The 25,874-nt window shown below is 41.3% G+C and overlaps 2 protein-coding genes across 3 annotated transcripts in view; one reads left to right on the plus strand and one right to left on the minus strand.

The window, feature by feature from the left end:
- Positions 1–25,874, minus strand: part of cdc73 (cell division cycle 73, Paf1/RNA polymerase II complex component, homolog (S. cerevisiae)) — a 33,276-nt gene that overhangs the window by 3,449 nt on the left and 3,953 nt on the right. Inside the window, exons 2-13 of the mRNA XM_053499012.1 lie at positions 25,631–25,736; positions 24,657–24,726; positions 24,449–24,511; positions 22,802–22,854; positions 22,614–22,702; positions 22,102–22,315; positions 20,664–20,762; positions 17,019–17,097; positions 16,419–16,483; positions 5,881–5,938; positions 2,287–2,322; positions 1,699–1,786 (exon numbers count right to left, since the gene is read on the minus strand). Of these exons, the coding sequence (XP_053354987.1) occupies positions 1,699–1,786; positions 2,287–2,322; positions 5,881–5,938; positions 16,419–16,483; positions 17,019–17,097; positions 20,664–20,762; positions 22,102–22,315; positions 22,614–22,702; positions 22,802–22,854; positions 24,449–24,511; positions 24,657–24,726; positions 25,631–25,736 (1,020 nt within the window). The remainder of the gene's footprint in view (positions 1–1,698; positions 1,787–2,286; positions 2,323–5,880; positions 5,939–16,418; positions 16,484–17,018; positions 17,098–20,663; positions 20,763–22,101; positions 22,316–22,613; positions 22,703–22,801; positions 22,855–24,448; positions 24,512–24,656; positions 24,727–25,630; positions 25,737–25,874) is intronic.
- LOC128526888 (beta-1,3-galactosyltransferase 2) lies at positions 75–14,416 on the plus strand. 2 transcript variants are annotated; one of them, XM_053499208.1, is made up of 2 exons: positions 75–190; positions 12,926–14,416. In XM_053499208.1, the coding sequence occupies exon 2, from the start codon at positions 12,963–12,965 to the stop codon at positions 14,169–14,171; it is 1,209 nt and encodes a 402-aa protein (XP_053355183.1). In that variant the 5' UTR covers positions 75–190; positions 12,926–12,962; the 3' UTR covers positions 14,172–14,416. The 2 variants fall into 2 exon arrangements, with proteins under 2 accessions (XP_053355183.1, XP_053355109.1); XM_053499134.1 differs by lacking the exon at positions 75–190 and adding an exon at positions 8,749–9,527.

A 25,874-nucleotide genomic window follows, 5' to 3' on the forward strand; every position in this document is an offset into this window, starting at 1 on the left:
CATGTTTATTTCTTCCCCTAAAGCATTAACATAACCTCGTCCAACTAGTCTGTCAGCAAAGTTTTCTCAACTGTAAAAAGAGAGAGCTCCAGAAAGGAAGGGACTTTTCGCCGACACCACAACAGAAACACTGACCTGCATCGGGACTCGAGGTTGACGGCCTACAAGATAACATCGTCTCCGCACAAACGTGAGTAACCAGGCATGACGTTTACGGCATCGTACGTGAAACGGGACGCGGCGTTAACCGTGTACATTGATCTATTACTACAGGCAGCAACCTAAATCATAAAACCTGTTCGCTTAAATATTTCAAGATTAAGTCCACTTTCTAAATAAAGTAAAGATTCAGAACACTGAAAGTGAGATTTCCCCGTAAGGTAAGCCCATGTCAGTTATTGTGATAATTAACAGTACTGTGCAAAAGTTTTAGGCACCCTGTTTGTTTTTGTACAAACTTTGCGCCGTGTTCACTTTATGACTTCATTATGTCAGTAATTCATTCATTTAATTCATTCAAAAAAACCTGAATGAATTAAAAAGTTTTTAAAGATATCTGACTTCCAAACATTTCTATTCTAGCCAATTTATATTTTATCTTACAGGAAAATCTGTAAGCCAGAAAAAAAAAAAAACTATTATGTAAAAAAATTATAATTTTTTAGACAACAATAATAATAATACTAAAAAAAAAGAAATCTTCTGGGTTTTGCTGAATGAAGAGGGAAGGACTGTCCGATTCTGCAGGATGTTCAGTAAAACTAATCAAAGTTCTGTTTGTATGTATGGACCGGCAGTAGGCAACGCCGCCATCAAGTTTAACGCCAGAATATTACAGCAAGTACTTTATAGTTTCCTTATTAAACTGCACACTCTGTACCCGACAGTATATTTTGAGCAAGAGTCGTCACACCAATTTTTGATTTATGATGTTTTATTAACTACCACATTTTATTTTCACTGCAGTCTATGGCAGCATGTGCCTAAAGCTCCTGCACTACCCGAGTGACTCCACTAGAATGTAAGGTTTAAAGGGTTCCCTTATTGCAGTGCATTCTGGGGCATTAACTACTGGCTGCAACAGACAGGACACAATCGTCCCACTGATTTTAAGTACTTTGTTGACTTTTTTTGTCCAAGGTGGGCGGGGAAAGGGGTGTAAACAAAAGTATTTTGAACAAGCCGCTTAACATCTACAGGGTGACCCTGTATAACATTAAATTACATCACTGATCCAAATTCTACATTTAGACGTTCACACCCCTCAATTCCCCTCAGTCCCCACTTACCCCCCCCCCAATTCCTCCCACTCACCGCCACTTCCTCCCACTCACCGCCCACTTCCTCCCACTCACCGCCCGCAATTTCTCCCACTTACCCCCGCAATTTCTCCCACTTACCCCCGCAATTTCTCCCAATTATCCCCAATCCCCCACAATTCTTCCCAATTACCCCACTTACTCCCAATTCCTTCCAATTGCTCCCAGTGCCCTCAATTCTTCCCAATTACCCCCACCCCCCTACAATTCCTTCCAGTCTCCCTCAATTCCTTCCAATCACCCATAATCCCTAAATTCCTCCCAGTCCTCCTCAATTCCTCCGTATTACCCCCAATTCTTTCCAACTCCTCCCTTCTCATGAAGTGAGAAGAATGTAAACATTACTCTTACAGTGAAAATAAAGGTTTATCAGACTTACTTGAGGTCCTGTAAAAGGTCCTTGGCGTTGAGCATAGTGATTAAGGAAGTCGTAGCAGCCGGGATGATGATAATGGGAGTTCTCGAGCCTTTAAATAAACAAATACAAAAAGAAAAATAAATTCTTGATCTTATCGTCATTCTTGTACTGTGTAGGACTTTTCAGGAATAAAACGCGCTACAAAATGTTCCAAACACGTTTAGGGCTTTCTGTATAAACACTAAAAGGTGCGTATTTCGCCTTCACACTACATCGAGCCTCGCACGTCATAAATGATTCACAGCAGCCAGTGGTTTGATCCGCTGCACTGCAATACATAAAACGAGTTGGGATGATAAATAAATAAAACTTAAGCAATAAAGAACAGCAGGTAGTGTGGGATCAGATGTTAAGCGAGCCAGAAACACCGGGATCTGATCGATCAGCGTTACCAAACAAGGTTCGCTTGACACACGCGCACGCTCCTGCGTCGGTGTACATTTAGCAAATATTGACGCACAGAAAAAAAAGTTTATACTAGATTACACTTAAGCCTGAGGCATTAACACGCTGACACTGGTGCCACTCAGTGAGATGAGGAGGACGTACCTTTCTTTTGGTTTGGAGGAGGTCTTGCTTGAGAGACTGCAAAGGAAAAAAAAAACGGTTTAAAAGGGGTTACACTAGCGTTAATGACATAATTACAGGTTACAAACCATACTGTAATTCCTCTGTGTGTGTGTGTGCGTGTGTGTGTGTGTGTGCACGCTGGCTGGGTGACTGATGACTTTGACGTTTCAGTAAATAGATAGATGACGTGTGGAAGGGTAGATAGAAGATGGTGTAGGTAGAGAGACTGGCAGACAGAACTGGTGGATGGATGTATAGAGTGTATAGAGGGGCAGAGGGGGGTTGGATTATGTAGAGTAGATAGAGAACAAAAAATGGATATAGAATGGATATAGGATAGTTGGATAGAGAAAAAGCTTTTGAAGTAAATAACCCTTACTTCGGGAAATCCTCAATGAAAGAGTTTAGAACCCGACACAGCTCTGAGACAAAATGGTGTCCATTCAAGCTTGTAGTAAACACCATGTAGCATGTAGACTTCTTCAACCCGACATCTTTTGGGTTACCTTTAAACGAGGTCAGCTGACCCAGCTGTGTCGCTGGTATTCCCCTCGCGATGTAAAGGCGCGGTCTCGCGAGGGTATAATGCAGAACCAAGGGACCAAACCTGCCTGTTTTTTTTTTTTTGCTTTACATTGTACATGGTGTTAAAGCTGACTTTGTTGGACTTGCAAACAAATCCAACTTACAAACTCCTGCTCCTGGAACGGAACCTGTTCGTAAGTTTGAGACTTACTGTATAGAGGACTAGTGAATTGGTGAAGAATGGATGAGTGATAAAAGATAGTGGTTAGTAAAAATAGAAGATAAGGATATATGGGTAGGATGAGTGAAGGGATAAAGGATGAGGAATTGGTCAAAGATAGGTTGATAGGTAGAGGATGGGTGTATGGAGAGAGATCGACAGAGGATAATTTGATGGGCAAATGATCAGTAAAAAGACAGATCAGATATTCTGGTGGCTAGATGTATGAAGGATGAGCAGAATAATGTACAGATGCTCTCAAACGTGCTAGAAGCTTCTTAATGGAAATGTATGTGTGTGTTAGTCTCTCTAATGGATTGATAAATATAGAAAGACTAATGGATAAAAGAACGGACAAACATTAAAAAAAAAAAAAAAAATCATTTAAAAAAAAAAAAAAAATGGGGAAATAAGCATGTCAGAAAGTAAAGCACTAAGGTGAATGCAGGAATACAGCCCGGACTGGTGGAAATGAAAAAACATGTTCTGCAGCTCTAACCCGTGACGTTCTTCAAGCTCCTCCACACGTTATATTGATTTTTTTTTCACTCTTCAGGTTGTACTTTATCTTCTTCCTGTAAATCAGCCTCTTTTATCTTCACTCGAAGTGGGTGAGAGCGTGAGATTGAGCGTGCGAGCGAGGACTCTTGTTCCCTTCCCCGAGGGCTCTCGTCTTTCGGCTAAGAACAGATTTAGGTTCACTACTGAGACTTTGTCTTGAGAGCGAGAGAGACAGATTCCACACTGATCTTTCCATAATTTGCAGGACCATCGATATCCTGCGCACTTACAACACTTCAAAGATCTCGTAAAAGACGCAACCGATGAGAGCGGGAGCTAACCTGTCAACCGGCAAGCGGGGAAAACGCTCAGTGGTGAACCCAGAGCTAGCCGTGATAGAGGGAAGCGTGAACTCTAAAGTCGGATAAGCTCGTCAGTGTGGTTTGTCAGGGTTCTCGACAAATAGGCGCAGTCTTTAAGGCATGTTGCTCTGAAATGTTGCAAACTATGAAAATGATGCCAAGATCTTGAAGCAGCTGGGGAATTTGGGTGGGAAACTGTTTTTTAGACCCTGGATTGTATTTAACTATTCAAACAGGCTGTTTCTGAAATGTTGTGCGAAAAAAAAACAACCTGCTCCAAGAAAAAACAAACGCGCAGACAAAGACGCCAGAGCCACACCCGCATTTGCCCCTAGGTGTAGGATAATTAGAGGATGTTAGGAGGTGAAGTGCTGAGTAATGAAACATCCTGATGATCATCGGAGCGTGTGCCTACCCCCAGAGACATGTCTTTTCTTGGCTCACTGAACTTAAGTTATCCTAAACCAATTCAAAAAGTAAGCAACACCGATACAAATGTCCCTGACGTCCCGTGTCCCTTCCCTTTCAGCGATTCTGGCCAGCAAATCCACATCCAACACTGCTTTACCTGAAGAATGGAAGAGAGACGGGCACACTAAAGCGCAGGCGTCAGATGTCCTCACAGGATTTAAACGATCAAGACTAGAAATTTCTAGTAGCGAACGGTAAATTCACTTAACGGTAAATAACGGCACCTCGGCGTACTCCACGGCCAGTTTTACCCGACAGTCGTCACCTGATTAATAATGCATCTACATTATCGCCACAGAGACGCACATAAGACCGTGAGACGATTGCGTCTTTTATCCAAACAGGAATCCGCAATGCGGAATGCGTGGCGTGGAAATCAGATTGGGGGAATAAATCAGATTTTATCGTTCTGTGTGAAGTCGTTCAGTCTCGGGAACACCTTTCAGATTTCCCATTTCAGCCCTGATTTATCGAGCAGGAAACGTGCGCTAGCCAGACCAGGGGGTGGAAAAGGAAACACAAGGAACTAAAAGTTACGAAATGCAGGACATCATTAGCGCTACGGTTTGACCGTCTGGGCCTTCTTGAAGAATTTCCATTTCCTCCGTAAATAAGTAAAACTGTCAGGTTTCAGCTCGGGGAAATAAATCTGATTTCATTTCCTACGAGTCGAGAGCTCATAAGCGTGCGCGCACACATTAATCTACATCAGCAAAGACGAGAGGACGCGTCACAAACCGCGGCTTGGCCCATCGTTCAGTCACACGCCCTCACACAGCATCGAAGAAAAAAAAACAAAAACAAACCACAGAAACAGATGACAGTGGGGTTTAACTTTTGAACTTTTCTCTTAAGCTGGTTTTAGACTGTTGAGATTAATTACTCGCACCGTCTCGGATAAACAGAGCGATAGCAATAAAACCTCCTCTGAATCTGTGACTGGGTACGTTTGGATAAACACACGCCTGTGTCTTGATGTTCAAGGAGCATGTTTGGTCTGGGGCAGAGATTTAAAGACATAACACTGCCGCAGATAACTCGACCGCGGTCTTCACAAGGTTTCCGCTAATAGGTTTATTTATTTTCTCTCTGTCTTTGGTACGCGGGTGAACACAGAACAAAGTGAGAAGTAAGAAGAGGCATCGAGGCTCTATGCATCGTCACGTGACTTCCCCCATTGCTAAATTAATTAAAAACCATCGAGCTGTCGTTGCCTTCAGCATCCATCACAACAATACCGGAACATACGCAATACAGTGTAAACAGTTATGAAGAGTAGAAAAAGAAATCAAAGTGTTTACAGAATGTGTGCTGATGTATTCAGTAATGATGAGATATGAGACAGAAAATTGAGGGGGACAAATGGGACTTGAAAATGCAATGCATTATGGGTGTGTGTGCATTTTAATGAACTGCCATATGCAGCAGATGGATAAATGGATGGATGGATGGATGGATGGATGGATGGATGGATGGATGTGCGCTCGCTCCCACCTGGTCTCGGAACAGGCTGCATCGCGGGAGTCTGGGCCTTCCGCGCCGATGCTCCTTCCTGAAAGGATATTGGATGTGTATTAATATTTAATTCCTTAATATGACGAGTTAATATGAAAAGTTAATATCCGAGCTGGATATGACGCTCAACAGGAACGACTCGGAGGTCAGAATTATTACAGGGGCTTTTAAGCGGAGAAATGATTGTCTGGGAAATATTAATAACCCTCGTGCGCTTACCAGTGCGGTAACACATGTGACCAAACCACATGCCACATTATTTTATTGTCAAGCTAGTATTTGTGATGAGTGATATTGCGTACAATCTTGGGAGTTTATTGCCAGTCGAGCGTCCGGTCCTTCTGCGAACCGTCGACCTCGGGTCTGCATCATGCTACTTTATTACATAAAGCACTCTGAGCTCTTCTGTGGCCTTTATATATTAAATTTAAATAACAATTGCACCACTATGGTCTTTGGAAACGTCTACAGAAAAAAAAAGGAATGGGGAGAAGGAAAGTTCAGAATTGACAAAATTTAGCAAATTCTGCAATACTATTAAATTATTTATTTATTTACTCCCCCCCCCACGTATCACGTATCTATTTATTTATTTATTTATTTTTAATTATTGAAACATTTGTTATCCAGTGATGCGTGTTGATCTTATGGATATTTATGGAGAGGATTTTAAGACTTTATTAACTCACGTTTCGTGCATCAATCATTTTGCTTCCGCTTTATAAAAAACACAAACTCTAAAGCGACTCCGTCTCCTGACGAGAGCTTCGCTGTCTTCAGCTTGACACGGCACTAGCCTGACGTTAAACATTATTTACACTATGGCTGTAGCTATCGAATATTTTAGTAATCGAGTATTCTACCAAAAATTTAATCAATTAATCAAATCAACAAAGATTAATTGCCTTTCTTTTCAGAAATAATTTTTTAAATGCATACAGCATTTTATTAAAAATCAACGTTGTCATTATTCACAATATAAGGAATATCTTAAAGATGACTGAGATGAATTAAGTGCATTACAGTGCCATACATTCTCATTTTAAAACCTTTTCTCAAATGCAAAAACTAAAAAAAAGGTATTTCAAATGACTTTACGTATCAAAAAAAACTAAGAGACACATTAAAATTATTTCCCTTCCATTTTGCAGCCGCACCAGAACGCTCCCTCAAATCAATACACAACTAACTGTTTGGGTCTCCTTCCGCTTTGTGGTTAATGCAAGTGCTTCCTCTTCAGTGTTTAGTGGTGGCTTGCATCCGGAAGCGTGTTGCGTCACGCCAAACAAATAATTGAGCAAAAACAACGTTAAAATTGTTATGTTTTAAAACATAAGTTTTAAAATTGTATTAAAAGAAGCTTTAAGGCAGAAGATTGCGCCTTGATAATTTTTTGTAATCGAATTACTCGAGGAATCGTTTCAGCCCTAATTTACAGAAATATACATTAACTAGCATCTTACTGCCTTCCCGCTTATCAAATTACGGAGAACAACATCATCAACCCTGACGAAACGACACAGCGCTGCACAACCAAAGTCTCTTCGGTGCTAATGTAGTATATTTTGATGCAGTTATGATGCATTATTGCATTTTTTTTTTTTTTTGTATTGTGAACACGACAGGTAAGATATGGCTGGTGATCACGTTCGTTACCATGGTTACATAGTCATCAAATGCTGTTACAGACTTCCCATGCCATCTCATATTATTCGCTCTTTTCCCGGCCACAATTAAACTGGTTCATTAGCTGAAATATTTGAGATTCATTTAAAACATAAAAAAGGGTTGTCAGATTCGTCACAATCTGGCAACCTTAATCTAAACTGCTTTATGAATAAAGATTAAAACTTTTGATCTGGTTAATTACCATAAATTATTTTTTATTTTTAAAAATATTTTCTCTCTTAAACAATAACATTTGTTAATGTTAAATTAAAATCTCCCGCACGAGACCGGCACTGCAGGCAGAGGCTGGGTTATATGGGGAGTGGCAACGCACCGATGGTGAGACTCGAACCCCTTACGCGTTTAGTGCATTAGCTGGAGCATCAACAATTGGTTTTATTTGTTTTTTTTAATGAATTCAACACACCTGGTAATGTCTCTGCAGTCACCTTATTATCGGTGTCAAGTGGGCCGCTATCACGGACAGCCGGGTAACCACGCCGCCATTATGGCCAGCCATTAAGGTCAAACTTAACAAATGTGTTAAATTTTCTAGATTAAATCACACGCGTTTATATTTATCTATAGCTCTTCTCCAAGAAGCATGGGGAGGGGGCGCGACCCCGCTGGCACTTGTTGCCGTTTCTGTGCTCGACCACTAGGTGCAAAAACGTAATGACGAACATGCAGAGAACATCTAGACAAATATCACAAGACAAATATCCATCGAAAATAGTATATTCAAAAAAAAAAAAAGGAAAATAAAAAAGAAACCCCAGAACCTGTTTTTAGTACAGACCAAATATAAATAAATATATTATATAATAAAAAAATAATAATTAATAATAAATAAAATAATAAAAATAAGCCAGCTCATGAGGTGAGGCAAACCAACAGCAATGAGCTAGATGTTGAAACTATTTAGGATGTGTTTAAAAAAAAAACCCGGATGTGCGCGTCAGCGCACCTTCAACCCTGAAGCTGAAGTACAATAAAAAAACAAAACCTTTTCTGCTCTTTTCTCACATTCGAGTCCTGATGAAGACGACAAAATGTTGACGTTTCTGCTTCACAGACCCGAGTATTAAACGGTTCTTTTAGTAAATGTCGATGTTTTCCTGACTCTTCACTATCTCTGTAGTGAGTGAAGGAAGGAAGGAAGCACGCTGGTAATGTAGATAAGAAATATATCAGTTTACGGCAGGGTTCTGGAGGCCACATTACAACACACACCACAGCTGGATGGGAGAGAGAGGAGGAGAGGGAGAGAGCCTTCCTATGGCCAGTTAATGTGGTGGGAGGGAAGATAAGAGAGTCACGTGAGAGAAGTGCGCACACACACAAACACACTAGTATTTTCATTCCCCTCCCCCCGCACACACACATCGCTCGTGTGAAGACGGTGTGGCAACGCAGCGTTCAGCGGGAGCACGGACGATCGCCTCGCGTAGGAGCAGCCGCGGGTAAAAATAGAGACAGAGACAGCTGCAGAGGGGAACGGAGGAGAGGAGACGAAGAGAAGGAAGAAGCATGAGGGGGGGAAAAAAACAACAACAACAAAAAAAAACCCAAGCCTAGTCCTTTCTGCCTAGCAACACACTGAGCTGTGAGCGATCTCCGCTCCCAACACTGTCACCTCGATTCGAGGGGTTCCACCCTCAGGAGTGACTAATACGTCTGAGGAGGAGTCTTGAAAAAGGGGAAAAGAAGAAAAAAAAAAAAAACAAGTCCACGTTCTCAGCTGCAGGATAAGGACCGGACGTGAGAGCGGGGACAAAGCGGGCTTTCAGGCGGAATCTGGAAGCGCTAGAAACAAGGGAGGAGGAGAAGGGGGTGAAACGATGTTGACGGGAAAGCGGCACGAATCGAGCTGGGGACACGTGCCGGTAAAAACGAGGCACACCCATGGCGAGCGTGGTGTTATCACCGAGCCCTGCCGTCTGTTCTGAGAGAGACAGGTACGTACGCCTGCCTGCCTGCCTGCCTGCGCACGACGCCACACACCGCCGCTCCTTACGCTTGTTTTCGTCTGCGTTTTCTACAAAACATGACGATTCTGAAAAAAAAACGCGGGAAATGAGGTTTGCAGAGGAACACCATGCGTACACACACCACCATCAACGTCGTCGTTTCCATCAGCTGTCATCAGGGGGAAAAATATTTACATGTTTTTGTTTTTTTAAGTCAGCAATATTCGATCATTTAATACCCTGTTAGATTTTACATATGACCTGGGAACTAAACATTTTTTTTTTCCTTTCAGTTTTGCTTGGACACGTCCTGCATCGAGTTTATTTTCTTGGAAGCGTTTTCAAAACGTGCGTTAATCCCCTACAGCACGAACGTCACTACTAAGAGAAACAGCTGCAGAATTATACAACCAATCAATCAATAAATAAAGTGCCAACATCTGGTGGACAAACACTGGCAAATTGAAGAAATATTTATTTACAAGTCTTATTATTATTATTATACAAGTAAATTCTCAAATTTTGCAAGTAGACAACAAAAATCCACCAAAAACTCCAAAATGGCATGCTGAATTTTAAAAGTGTTATTATAATAAAAAAAAAAAAACTGTTTTTCAGAATGTAAATAATGTACGATTTCATGGTACATTCTTCTTTTATTTAATTTTTTGTTCTGCTAGCAGAGATCACGCTAATATATCATGCGTGGTTGAAAAGTATGACGTTTGGGCCACATAGTAACGCACTTAGGTTCATTATTTCACGTCATAACGTCTCCTATAAACTGATTTCCTGGAATTCATGTTTAAAGTCCGTGGTCGGGTAGTTTTTTTTTTTATTCCTAGAGCAATGTCTCCATCCAGTCATTTTGGCGCGTGGTGCTGTAAAAATATACCGGCATGCTAAGAACACCCCGAGGTATTGTTTTAATTAGATGGGGCTGAACAGATCACACAAAATAAAAGGAAATCTAACAAAGCTAGTGCAGTTTTACAGTAAAACCACAGCCTTCTGTGGTTCTGAGTCACAAGGTGATAAGATGCACCAGGAAATAACTCCACACAGACGCTGTGCTAAACTTCTTTTGACTCTGCTTTGTTCTTTTTTTATATACCCTAACGGTTAACCATGCTACTCAGAACAACGACTGCACGCATAAAAGATAAACTATGAGCTAATGGAGAGAAAAAAAAAATCAGTCTTTTTGCCGTCTTTGTTTTTCCCCTGCTGTCCACAGTCCCCTTTAACCTTTTCCCGCTGGTCTCTGGGTTTTTCCTGGTCACAAGCAGCTCTTTGTTTGTACGTGGCGGTTCGGCAGGCAGCTGTGTGCTGCGCAGAAGAAACTGAAACTAGCCTTCACCAAGAGGGGGTCATGAACCAGAAACACGCACACACCAACAGGACATTACTTACTGTACGATGAACAATGAACTGGGTTTTCGTCCCGCCCTTCCTTGAGAAGGGCCTGTTTTAAAGCAGGTCTCCAAGACACAATCGTTCACTAAGTAGGGGAAAGGGTACAAAAACCGCTTGCTTACGGTTGTTTTTGTTATTTTTTTTGTTCCCCCAGTTGGATGAGCACATTCGAATCTGATCTGATGCGCGCCGGTAGTTTGAACACGGTAAAAAGTCACATCGTTAAAGAGAAAATGAAATGGTGTGGAAACTAATTCTGCAAAGGGATTCCACTTGAGCGTGTCGAATGCCTGCGCTCTTCTTATAGCGGGTGTAACCCAGCGCAAAGACAATAATCCGTAAAAAACGAGCTGTGATGACGAGGCAGCGACAGCCAGACATGCCAACATCAGTGTCCTGATGATCACGACAAGGCCCGTGATCACAAACCGACGGCTCGTTTACATGGCACGACTTGAGTTATGGGTTTGCTTACAAATTCCCAGCAATATATTTTTTCTATAAGTTGGACTTGAAGATGTACCTGTACAAGTGGAAGACATGGAGCAAAACCACTTTGGCGGAGAGTTCTGTGATTTCATTGCCCTGATAGAGATAGTTACCAGATTAATTTGTTAACCAAATAACCGATATTAAACACAAGCGCACTTGCTTGCAAAACATCCGTGCCAATCGACCCTTTAACCCGCCCACCGCTGTCCTGCTGGAGGACGTGAGCGACGCCGGCGTGTTTAGCGCACCCGGAGCGGACCTGTCGAGCCGTGTGAATAAACGAGCCCGGAGACATTTGCGTGACTGACGACGTGTCACATTCGACCTTTCGGAAGAGCTGGAAATCAATCAGCTCCATTCAGCCGCGCAGAAGGCTACAGTGTGGGACGCATTTAAACAAAAGCCCATTACCCAGCCAGCTCGCGTCTCGGCGGCTGCAGAGGAGCAGCGTCCCTGAGGAGCAGAGCCGCCTCATTACAGAGGCACAAATTTCATTAACTGGCTATCGAGTCTACTCGCTCGCTTAAGTACTGCAGAACCACTCGAGCGTTAGCATGACACGCAGGGGAAGTCGGGTTTACACATGGGCACTGGGCTCGCTTCAACGCGGCATAATGAAAAAAAGAGGGGCGATTAAAGAAACTAAGATAAAAACAAACAAACAAAAAAAACAGAGGCATACAATTAAAAGAATGAAAAACTCCAAAATATGGAAAGATGACAAAAAAAGACAGAAATTAAAAAAGTGAAGAGAGATATAATAAAAAGAAATGCAAAAGAAACTAAAAAAAGCGTTAATTAAAAAGAAAGTTATAATGAAAATTTTAAACTATAAAAAAAGGAAAAACAACAAAAATAAAAATAAAAACTAAATTAAAAGAAAATAGGATTTAAAAAAAAGACAAAAACATTAAAAAAAGAAAGAAAGGAAGCAAAAAATGACAGAGGAAAGTATAGTTACTTAAATCAGGAGAATAAAAAAAAGGAAAAAAAAAACAAAAAGAAAAACAAAAGATAAGGAAAAGAAAAAATGAATAAAATATACGTAAGGAAAAACAAGATTAACAAAACAGCAATAAAAAGAAAATGAAAAGAAAGACAGAAACAAGGAAGCACAACATAAAATATTTGGAAAAATTAATGAACAACATCATAAGGAAAAGAAAATACAAGGAAAACAGAGCAGGCAAGGAAGAAAGAAAAAGCCAGAGGAAAGTGGTTTTCAATGGCCGAGAAAGTGTCACGGTCAGTTTACTATGTTAAAAAAAATATAATTAAGGAGTAAAGAATGTAGGCAAATTTTTAACCGGGCTTTCTATTACAGCTCTTACACAAAGGCATCATGAGCTGGGCTTTCCATGGAGTAAATTAAATATTTAACTCGAAAACATGGCACTTCTGCTGTGTACAGTGTGTCATACAGCATGACCGTGATGTGTGTTGAATTTGTGAATAAACCAGCTCTCTTTTGCTTGCAGGTCTTTTATTCTCAGAGCGGCAGCAAGCAGGAGAACCATGCAGTGCAGGCGTCGGCATTGCTACGCGAGGATAGCGGGACTGCTCACTCTGCTGGGGGGCGTCGGTATGATCGTCTTCGTTCAACACATCTGGCAGACGAGGCTGAAAAACCAATTCACGATTGAGCCGACCTTCAAGAAGGAAGCAGCGACGCCTCCTACGCCAACCAGGTCCTTGGCCAACGGTACGCTGCTCTCTACTCAGCCGGCGTTCAGGGCCGTGGCGGGGTCGAATCGGAGTTTAGCCAAAGAAGAAAATGCGGAAAGCATCCTTAAAGTGGAACCTTACAAGTACGTCATCAACCAACCTGACAAGTGCAGGAACCAGAACGTGACGTTCCTAGTGCTGCTAATCCCAGTCGAGCCTTACAACTCCGAAGCCAGGGATGCCATCAGGAAGACGTGGGGCAACGAAAGTATAGCAGAAGGGATAGTACGTCTGTTTCTCATGGGTGTGAAAAACACCTCGCATGATCCCGGGGCGCTGGATATACTGCAGCGCTCCCTGAGGGCAGAAAGCCAGCAACACCGTGACATAGTCCAGCAGGACTACATCGACTCCTACTACAATCTCACCACCAAGACACTGATGGGGATGCACTGGGTGTCGAGGTACTGCCCGACCGCCAGGTACGTCATGAAAGCGGACAGCGATATGTTTGTCAACACGGAGTACCTCATCGAAAAACTACTTAAAGGGAACATACCGAGAGAGATGTACTTTACCGGGTACCTCATGCGAGGCTACAAGCCAAACCGGAACAAGGAGAGCAAATGGTACATGTCACCGGAGCTGTACCCCAGCGAAAGTTACCCCACGTTCTGCTCGGGAACCGGGTACGTTTTCTCCGGGGACATGGCGAAGAGGATCTACGCCACCTCCCTGAGCATACGCAGGCTTCACCTGGAAGACGTCTACGTCGGACTCTGCCTGTCGAAAATGAACATCGAACCTGTCTTGCCGCCTAACGAGTTCCTTTTCAACCACTGGAAGGTGTCCTACTCCAGCTGCAAGTACAGCCAGCTGATCACATCGCATGAGTTCCGTCCCAGTGAGCTAATGAAGTACTGGCAGCACCTCCAGAAGAACAAGGACAGACCCTGCAAAGTGCCCAAAGGACAAGGTGCAAAGGTCACCAACGCACAGGCGCTTCACAGGACCAGAGCCAGGCTCCGTCCTCAGACGGAGATGAAACCGAGATCGTAATCTTTCCGTTGGGTGCATCATCTCCCCCACCAGGGTTCCCGCAGAGACCACTGGGAATTACGGCTCGTTAAGTGATCAGGATGAACTTATTTCGACATGATTATGGGGAACCCTGAGTGCAATTTAAACGCTGTTTGTAAGTGCTCTTATGTGATCATCAATATTTCTGACCATTAAATGTGCAAAAAGAAAAACAGGCACAACCCCGACCTGATGAAACTAAAAAATAAATCTCACACAGACTGGAGTATCTGGAACTTTATTATTGAAGTAAATGTAAATTATTGCGGGTAAATATTCGGGCTTAGGTTTCAAAGCTGCTCTTGATTCCACTCGTATGTCACTATCTCTCTTTACACTTTCCTGTTTCCGTGGTGATCGGGGTCATGACTCCCCTCCCCTCCCCCCTTGTATCCCTTGCACTGGGGCAAATCTGACATGAAATGTTTCCCCTTATTTTCACATTACTACACAGGCCACACACACCTCTTTCTCTAAAAACGTCATGTTTACAGAAGGGAACGATGAGAGAGGATGGGGTAAGGTGTCCTGCTTGCTGCTACTATGTAATAAATCAGAAATTAAAATGAAAAAAATAAATATAAATGCTTATTTTTGATTGAGAGTGTGGCTAGAAGAACGCTCTAGCTTGATATGAAAGTCTCACTGTAATATCCCAGCTTTTTTTTTTTTGCTATTGTTAAAAAAAGGATTTTTTTTCTCCTCAATCCTCCTAAATGGAACGCAGATTATATTTTTTAATCGACCTAAAACGCGTTAATCCTTTAATCCGCTTGAGCGTGTATGGATGCTCTGTGTGCTCGGCAGGAGGAACGACACACCGAGCGGTTCACTTTATATTCACTCAGCAGCTATTCTGTTCCTTGTCGAGTCCAACGGTTATAGATTTCAGTTCAGGAAGACGCTGAGATAATTAGCTTCTGCAGCAGACAGGGTTCAGGTAATGCTTGTTTGGGGTTTTTGAAGCAGAAGGAACCGCCATCGTGTAAGAGTTTTAGGACGATCTACACTGAAAATATCATTGATGATTAGTGAGAGAGGGATTTTGTTCATCAGGAACACGGACAAAAATGAAAATCACGTTAAAAGGCGTACATGCGATAAAACAGCTGAGAGAGAAAGTTCGTAAAAAAAAAAAAAAACTCAATAATTCCAAATAAATCCACTGCAACACCCAATTACACACAAATAAATCACAATTAAATCTAAAATAATCCCACAATAAAACCTAATGAAAAATTAATTTACCTAGAAAATTAATAAACAAAAAAAAAATACATACTATGATAATCCAAAATAATAAATACAAAATAAAAGCAAAATAATTGAACACCCCAAAATAATATGTCAAATAAATCTAAAATAAACCCCAAATTACCAAATTAACACATATCTCACATATCAATGGACTGAAATCTATGTAAAATACTTACCAATTTTTTTTTAATCAGAGAAATCATAAATCAAGTCAAAATAAAAAATTTATCCTGAATACCCCACCGCAAATAAATATATAAAATTAGTCAAATTTTAAATAAGTCTAAACAAACCTAAAATAATCCACCATTAAATCACCTAGCAAATTCAACTTAAATAAAAAAAAGTAAATCCAAAATAATTTCAATAAACACTAAATAAATCTGAAATAAACTCAATAATACCAAATAAATCAATTAGAAAATATCAAATTATTATTAGACTGATATAAACCTAAAATAACCCAAATCCAAAACAAATGTCCAAAAATCTAAACAACCTAAAAAATTAATAAAAAAAAACCTATTAAAAATAAATACAAGTATGTAAATAGTTGAATGAATGTCTTTCCACATGTAAACTCTTCTACATTAATGCTTTAATGCCTGTAGGACGTGATGTGAGAAATTAACAGCATCTAAATCGCTCTGTACTGAAACAGAAGGCTGATGGTGGGGAAAAAAAAACCTGTGAGCGTCACGAGAGGATAGAAGGAACCACTAGAGATTAAAATAAACAAACAGACGGATGGACGGAGCGACCCTGAACAGGACGGCCCGGTTGCAGAGATGCCGTTTATCCAGTTCTAGCTGAATGTGTATGCGTGCATGCGTGCGTGCGTGTGTGTGTGTGTGTGTGTAACATGTAAAGCGCTCGAGCAGTAATTGGGGACACACATCTTGGATTGAAATAATATAAACCATGTGATGACATACGGAGGAGGAGAAACAAATAAAATCAATGTCTTACCGTCACAGATTTCAGCGTCATGCCGTGGTAGGTTCCCATGGTGTCGATTTTGAATCCCTCCGTTTCTGTAGGAGAAGCAGAACCCAATAAACAACAGAAGTAACAACAAAATTTTAACCGGCATTGTGATAGCTTTAAAACTAAACCGCTTGGCTGATCATCATCATCATCATCCTGAAGCCGTGATTTTGTCGACGTCAACAAAAAATAAAACCTAAATTATATGCAAATCTGGACTTGTGTGCTGAAGCGAACGTGGTGTTTAAACTCTCCGGGGCGTTTGTTCCCGCAGCGTATTTAGAGCAGCGAAAGAGCGACAGTCCGGCCTCTCCTCGTCTTCAGGAGGATGTTTATGTGACATGTATGGAAGGAGTCTTCAGTGGCAGGGTTTGGGAACAGTCAAGAGGTGAAGCTGGAGGTCGAGTTTACTTTTTTTTGGTTTTTCCTCCAGCGTTTATGTGTTTGGCACAGAAAAGGAAATTATTAATTAATTTAGAAAAAATGTGTCCAGGGTGATAGGATCCAAAACTGATATTGTGATAAGTTATGCCATTATGTTTTATTTTTTATTATTTATTTTATTTTCATGTAAGAACTCACCCTCTTTCCCTTTGAACCTCTCCTGATCGTATCTGTTGTACGCCGCCGGCACCGGCTGTTTGTTTCGAATCGTTGGATCCTTTAAAGAAAAAAAACAGAAGAAAAATAAATAAATAAACAAATCAGTGCAAAAGAAAAACATTGAGGAGAAGTCATGAGGAGTGAGATTAAACTGCGTGCAACCGCGTGATGATCCTGCTGACTCGAGTTGTTTAGATATGATTCAGGTCATGACACAGAAATTTATTTCAGAAATCGGAATAATTTCCTCTTTTTTTTTTTTTTAAATCTTTAAACGCAGGATTTTAAGGCGACCACAAAAAATTATGTACACTGAGATGAATCTGGTTTAAAAGAATCACGATTGGCGAATCATAAAATTACTGAATCATGATTCATTCACACTTAAAAAACATCCACACTGCAGAGGTGCACTGTATACATAAAACGAACAGAAATCATAATCTCACTAAATACATACAGTGGGACCTCGGCCTTGAGAATTTTCGCCTTAAGAACTAAACTTTTCCAAGAAATCTGTCTCGGCATATGAGGAATTTCCGGCACACGAATGAACAGAACGAATGTCGGCTAAGTTGCACGCAAGTCCGGGAGCCGCTTAAAACTTGTTTGTCTTAGTGGAAAGACAAGCAAAGCAAGTTTCCGGTTGTTTTTGTGGGGTTTTTTTTGTGGGGGTTTTTTCGTTTTGCATTCCAGGCAAAATTTAGTAAAGAAAAAGAAGCTTTAAGTTTGGTTTTTAAAACCGCTAGTGCCTAGACGAATCATCAATTAATGTTAAGTCAGGTTTAATGTCTATTTATTTTATATTTTACTTAATTTACATGTCTTTTCAAATTGATTTGATTGTTTTTACATGCAAAAAACATGATTACAGTATTGGAAATCAGTAATAATGATAACATTTCTGGGTGGCTGGAACGGATTATCTGCAGTTACATTATTTCTGATGGGGAAATGTGTTTCGCAATACGAAATTTAGCTTTAAGACCTTGCCTCCGGGACGGATTAAATTCGTATGCCGAGTTACTGTATACGAGATGTTATTTCTAAATATCAGGTCTAACACAAAAAACACAAACAAAAAAAATTCACCAATCAGACCGAAGCGATGGATTCGGTCATACAGCTCGATCGCGATTCTCTCATCTCTTTTTAACACTTATCAAGGAGGCGGAGCTAAATAGGCTAACCAGTTTTTTTTGTCCTCTGATTTTATTTTTTTTCGCTTACTCTAGAGTTTGATTTGTTTGTTTGTTTTAGGATTTGTTGCCATATCGGCTTCTCGGACTATTTCATGGCAGATACATATTAAACATTAAACTAATTTATTTTAACCAATATAATATATGTTTATGAGTTGTGGAAAAAAAGTTAATAATAATAACAACAATAATAATAATAATAATAATAAATAATACATTATAACGTGCCTTGGCCATAAGAACAAGACCTTACATGAGGTTCTTTAGATGGTAAAAATTATAAAAGGTTTTCTGGTTTGGTCTTGCAGAATAAGTTTTTTAAATTCTGTTCTGGTAGAAATTGTTTTCGTATGGTATTAAAACTTGGGCAGGTCAAAAGTATGTGCTTTATGGTTAGAGTAGCGCTATTTGTAGAGTTTGAAGTCCTGCGTTTATCGTATTTGAGTTCAATAAAATGTTACAGTTTAAAAAATGAGAATGTTCAATCTTAATTCAGATGGAAATGAAAAACCGCGACTGACATTTCATCAGAAATCGAACAGCACAGCCGTACAACACCGGCATGGATCAGGTTCAAAAGAATCACGATTAGTTTAATGCTGAAAGAATTCACACTGTCGTGATCACGACTCAGCACTCATGACCTCTGAATCACGAGTCACCCGAAGCTCAACAACATCCACGCTGCCATGAATCATTTACACTGAATCATGGTTTGTTTGAAAGCCTCCGTGCCGCTACACACCATGACGATCCGTTTCCTCTTCAACGCGTCCAATCATCATCACAGAGTCACCCATGAATCCAAAATCATCTGATGCTCCATACTGCCATAAAATCCATACACTCCTCTCTGCTCGCAAAACATCCGGGCTCGTGCGAAGTGTCGTCATCGCCGGACCACAATTTATTCAATTCCCCGAGCGTCCGTGTTCTTATGAAGCCGGATGCTTTAATCACGAACCGTTTGATGTTCAAAACATCCACGTGGCTTTGAACTTAAATAAATCGTTTGATGTTTAAAGCTGCCATGCTGCCTTAATTGAATGAACCACGATTCGTTCGATTAGAGACTCCTATAAATTCATTCAGTGCAACATGAACACTGAATTCTTTGAATCAATCACTTCATCCGTTACGGGGCAAAAAACAAACTTCGTTTGATACGTGGCGCTGGAATCAAGATGGACTCAGTGCTCATGACACACGAATCATAATTCATAATATTTGAAGCGCTCAGGTGTCCTTTTTACGATTGGATTGTTGATCATTAGATTGTGCACCCAAATTATGAATAAAAATAAATATATAAATTACTGCACATTTTGTGTGGATAAATAAGGACGTGGCAACGCGTCACTAGCAAAGGAAGCTCCGTTCATGAATTAGAAGACATTCAAAACGGGACATCTGCTCTTATCTAAAATCCAAGCGCAGGCCGCGACGAGGTATACGTGTAGAAGATCACGTCGTGTTAGATAACGCACGTCATCAGCGCGGGCGAAATCGAGATAAGAGACGCCTTAAAGCGCGTTCCGTCCGAGCCATCAGCAGGCGGCCGCTCGGTGATGTGACTGCCGTAGCGCGTCTCGCTGGTAGGGAGCCTAAACGCTTTGGCCTTCAGTGGGTGACATAATCGAGTTTCCCTCTCAACATGCTGGAGTTCATTTCAAGCTTCATTTCCTTGACAAATGGCAGCGACACGCTGGGAAATTGATAGCGTTTTATACCGTAAAAGGGGGGGGGGGGCAAAAAGAAAGATGATCTGCTTTAAGTATGCATAGATTTCAATTCTCATCAGTTTCTTAGTTTCCTATACAGCACAAAAATCCTTCCTTCTGGCTGATTAAAAGGGCGGAGCTACGCATAAAGAGACCGAATATCAAATTCTTACAGACAATTCTTTAGCAATCCACATTAGCATCAAATAAACTGGTGCCGAGTTTAATTAATGTTCTATCATTATTATTATTATTATATAATCAATAATGCATCATTACAGACACCGAATCTCAAAGTTTAAGCTAAAAAGTTTTTCGCAAGGTTTATTTTAAATCATCACTACTAACTAAAACGTTGAAATCTATAATGTTTCCCTAAACTACAACCGTTTTGTTCTTACGTTGATGCAGTTCAAATAACCTAGCCTGTAGCGATGTGCATGCTAAATTGCTTATGTTGAAAGTAGGGAATGTTTATTTTGATAACATCCCTAACAGTAAGGAATGAAGGGAAAGAAACGCTCCTTGTTAGGCAGTTCTAAGAAAAAATAACAAACGTCAGGATATAGCGTGAGAATTTCTTCCAGCAGATTTATTTGTTCCCCACACCGACAGGACAGCAATAACAAGAGGTTGTGCTGCACACTTCCTGTTTTTCCCAATGTGAGAAACAGGAAGTGGTTCTCGAGGGGTTTCCTTACCGCTTGCGTCGGGTTCTGCGCCGGTCTCTGCTCCGGAGCACGTCCCTCCTCTCTCGCCTTCACCGACTGCAGGATGGCGAAGATGCTTTTGGAAAAGTTCTACAAGGGTCAAAAATGAGAAACAAAAAGTTAAAGAGGAGCTCGCGTAGCAACCTGACCAGCTTCTGTTCAATTTTATATCATCGTCAAAGAACATGTATGATAACATCACTTCCAACCCACTCGGAGTTCACGGACAGGCGGACGGACGGTTGCTCACGCTCCACTGACCGCGCTGGGATAGAAACATTTTAGACGCAGAACAAGAAGAAAAACAAATGCGCCTCGAATGCAGCAGTGAGCAAACCGAGCGAGCGCGTGACCTTTCCTAAGTTATTTATTTTTTTGGCTTTGTTTGTAAAGCTCTCAGTGGAATAACACCGAGACACAGACAGAATGCAGAGGAAAACACTCGAGTCAGCAAGACAAACCGAATGTATAAACCCACACATTTTCTTTTTTCGGTTCTAAAAATAAGGCGTAAAGGTCGCTGCACTGCCATGAGGCCGAGGAACAGCCAGAGACACCGTTTCAATTTCTGTTCTGCTCGAGAAGTAACCCCACCCGTTTTTTTTTTTTAAACCTCCACAGTAAAAGTGTTAAAATCCTAACTTCAAGATTTCATAAGGGTCGTCATGTGACACGATGGGAAAAATCCTGCTTTAGCCTTGAGTAATGATCCAGGGTGGCTTTAGACACTACGGTGCTGCCACCTGGGGGCTGAGGCAAGCCACTGCAAGATAGATACAAGCAAGGTTTCTGTAATTTACTTTATAAACAATACATAATACAAATACAATGTGTTGTTTATAAACACTTAAATCACTGAACACACAGACCAGGCTGATCCTGTGGACACGCCCATCTTGGGCACTGGCTATTGAATATTAATGGATTGGCAAACGAAAGTCACGTCACAAGGTGTCAAAACAAAAACAAGATGTCGGAAAGAATTATTCTTGCCAGGTTTCATAAAAAAAAAAACGAGCTGGCTCTGTTTTCGCCATGATGAAAAATATTTTGAAGAAAATTATAAATGAGATCGCAGGTCAGGTGATCTCAGTGCCATGGAAGCAGGGGGTGGGGCCTGATTAGCATACTAAAAGTACAGGCTGCACAAATCTATTTATTTATTTATTTTGGTAAATAAACGAGCAAGGCCCGAGACATTAACGGTATCACTCGTCATTTTTATGAATGTTGTTATTATTTTTTGTCCACTTGTATAAATCTGAATCGATCTTTACACAACTTTAGAAAAAACTAAGTAATGACGATGACCAGCCAAAAATCAAACTGTTAAAAACATTCCACAGAATTTTCACAGGAGCGACGTCTCACTGTAAAAGGGACGATCTTGATGCAATGTTCACTATAGTGAGTGAGTGTTGCCGCTCACCTTGCCGCTGCTCTGTAAGATGGTGGTCCGGGTCCTCCAGACTCTCTCTCTGCTCACGATGTCCCTGGTCACATCCACCTCGGCGTCCACGAAGCTCCTCTGCTTCAGCGTGATGTCGTCGTCCAGATCCGTTTTGATGGTCGAGCGTTTTTTGGCCATGATTTTGGCTTTGATGGCGGCGATCTTCTCCACGGACATGGCCTCCGAGAGCGAGCTGAGAAAAACACGCGCACACACATACAGAATACGATAAAAATATATAAAAACGCCATATTCTCCATTCTGATTGGCCGTTACAGGTGTGGTGTAAGAGGTATAAAACTCTGCATCCTGAAATGCGCTGTTCGCCCGTGTTCGTATTAGAGACGGAAATTAGTTTGTTTGTTTTTTTAGCCAATTTGTTTACAGGCAAAGCAATTTTACAGGAGACGGCTCTTATTTCTGCGGCGTGACAGCCTTCATCCATCTTTCTCCGAGTCTCACAAGCTGCTTGATTACGGGTGCACTCTTACCGGATCTGATCCGTCTGCACGATGCCCTCCTTATGGCCTTCCAGACGAGCCGCCAGACGCTCCTTATCCAGACGCACCCGTTCTTCATCCTTACACACACACATACAAGCACGCACTCAATTTAGACTCCGCAGACACATGCCAAGCATACAGACACAAATCTTCAGCATTAACTGACTTGCACTCACCTCGACTCGAGGCTTTTTTGCTTCAGAAGACACCTCATCTGCAGCACGCTTGACTGTTCAAACACAGGACGGTAAGTTTTGGACGGATGTTAACTCGCGTGAATGATTCATAATAAAACTCTGAAACAAGAACTTCTGCACAATTTATTCCTGTCATCAGCAGCGAGCAAAGTGTGTTACATGATTTCAAATTCAGCTGCAAGTCAGTAAGTTCTTACATCACAGAGTAAAATATTCGGCTAGAAAAATATCAGGTCAATATCATGTCAGGACGACAGCCAAATGGTACGATAGCAAGTCAGCGAGTCAGGAGGTCAGAAAGACAGTACTATAGCAGGTCAGTACGTCAGCACGATTGCAAATCTAAATAGCAATTTAGAACGACAGAACAACATTAAGTCAGTACATCAAAGGGTGTGTCAGGATGACAGCAAGTCAGTAGGTCAGCACGTCAGAAAGTCAGTACGTCAGAACAATAGCAAGTCAGTACGATAGCAGGTCAGAACAATATCAAGTCAGTACGTCCATATGATTGCAAGTCTGAATAATAGCAATTTAGAACGACAGACAACATTAAGTCAGTACATCAAAGGGTGTGCCGGGACGATAGCCAGGTGGTACGATAGCAAGTAAGTGCGAAAGCAAGTAAGAACGACAGAACGACAGTATGTCGGTTTTTCAGTAAAACAATAAGTCAATATGTCAAGTAAAATATTAAGTCCATATGTCAGACTTTAAGTCAGTAATACAGCAATTCAGTACATCAGTAAGTAAGCTCAACAATAACATGTCGGTCCATGTGTCTGTAAATATATCAGGAAGGACATAAATGAGGCAATAAGTCAAGAATTGTGTATGTAAAACAGTACAGCAGGAAGTTAACCAGCAAACCAGTGAGTACATCAGTACAACACAACAGTAAGTGAGTATATCAGTATGGCAGAACATCGTATTATTGCAAGTCCTTAAGTCAGTATGATAGTAAAGCAGGGGTAGAGGTTAAACACATCAGTATGATAGTAGGTGCAAGTCAGTATGCACATCAGTACAAACGTATCTCAGTATGATAAGTCAGGATGTCAGTCTTTCAGTAAAACAATATTTTATAGACACACTGACTTAAATGCATGTGTCAGATTTTAAGTCAGTAATAAAGTCGGTACGTCAGCAAAACAGTACACCAGTACATCAGACAGTAAACCGGGACCCTCACACGGTCAGTAAAATATTATTAATGCAATACGCCAGTCTGTAATACAGCAAGTCAGGTAAGTAAGCACAACAAAAACACACCATGTGCCTGTAAATATATGTCAGTAAGAACATAAATAAGGTAAATAAGTCAGAAAATGTGCATGTAAAACAGTTCAGCAGGAGGTTCGCTAGAAAACCAGACTGTACATGTCGGTAATTAAGTCAGTAAGAAACATAGGCAGTAAACAGAAACACAAATCAGTAACTACAAAAGTATAAAGTGAAATAGTTAAAGTTTCTGTATTTTTAAAAATCACTGTTAGCCATAAAACCACAAAACTGATGAATTTGTCACCAACTTTCTACACAACAACATAAAACATGCGTCTAAACATCTTAATTTATATTTTACACCACAAACAGAATGTGTGTTAATGTGATCATGTGACATACCCTGTGTGGGCCGCTGAAGACCGATCTCGATGGGGGCGCTTCTGTCGATACTCGTCGATGAAGCTAAGGAGGGGAAAAAAGAAAGAAAAACATAATCCAGGTCCTTTCACTCAAATTTCAGTTTTGTACTTTAAACTACTTGTGACGCACATAAACACACACACACACACACACACACATACATACATACATACATACACACACTTACAGCTTTCTCCATTTAGATATGACAGCAATTCCTTCCTGTCTGGTCTCCTGACTACAGGAATGTTCTCTGTCTGTACCAAGAGAAACAGGAGAGAGAAGGTGAAGACCCGACCAAAAATAGCCATTCATTGGTAATGTTACCCTAAAATGTCCCACCGAAACCCGCATGTCCCGTCAAACCCGTCAAACCCGTCAAACCCCGAAACGTCCCGTCAAACCCGTCACACCCCGAAACGTCCCGTCAAACCCGTCACACCCCGAAACGTCCCGTCAAACCCCGAAACGTCCCGTCAAACCCGTCACACCCCGAAACGTCCCGTCAAACCCCGAAACGTCCCGTCAAACCCCGAAACGTCCCGTCAAACCCCGAAACGTCCCGTCAAACCCCGAAACGTCCCGTCAAACCCCGAAACGTCCCGTCAAACCCCGAAACGTCCCTTCAAACCCCGAAACGTCCCGTCAAACCCTTCAAACCCCGAAACGTCCCGTCAAACCCTTCAAACCCCGAAACGTCCCGTCAAACCCTTCAAACCCCGAAACGTCCCGTCAAACCCTTCAAACCCCGAAACGTCTCGTCAAACCCTTCAAACCCCGAAACGTCTCGTCAAACCCTTCAAACCCCGAAACGTCTCGTCAAACCCTTCAAACCCCGAAACGTCTCGTCAAACCCTTCAAACCCCGAAACGTCTCGTCAAACCCTTCAAACCCCGAAACGTCCCGTCAAACCCTTCAAACCCCGAAACGTCCCGTCAAACCCTTCAAACCCCGAAACGTCCCGTCAAACCCTTCAAACCCCGAAACGTCCCCTTAGAGCAAATAAGGTCCCTCATGCTGCTTCAGTCTGAATGCTGATCTTCAGCACAAGATCGAAATCCAGACCCTTATACACGTGACCGACTAAAGAACTAATGTTTTCTCCGCTTGCAGTGATTTTGTCTCTAGTTTCAGGTGCAGGTTTGGATTTTGAGGACTTACAGCGGCTCGCCGCACGTAGGACGGGTGAGGAAGGTGCACATTGTTGAGCAGGAAGAGGATGGAGTCGAGAGTGTAGTACTCCTTCGGCTGACCTTCCTTCCCTGTTCTATAATTGAAAAATTAGAAGTTAAAATTGAAACTTATTCCACCAGAAATAAATAAATAAATAGATCTTTATAATTATACAATTCAGAAGATCATTAAATACAGAGTGAGTAAAAACGAAGACCCAAGTGTCATTACA

Source organism: Clarias gariepinus, chromosome 1 (genome assembly GCF_024256425.1).
Source record: "Clarias gariepinus isolate MV-2021 ecotype Netherlands chromosome 1, CGAR_prim_01v2, whole genome shotgun sequence".
Taxonomy (NCBI): domain Eukaryota; kingdom Metazoa; phylum Chordata; class Actinopteri; order Siluriformes; family Clariidae; genus Clarias; species Clarias gariepinus.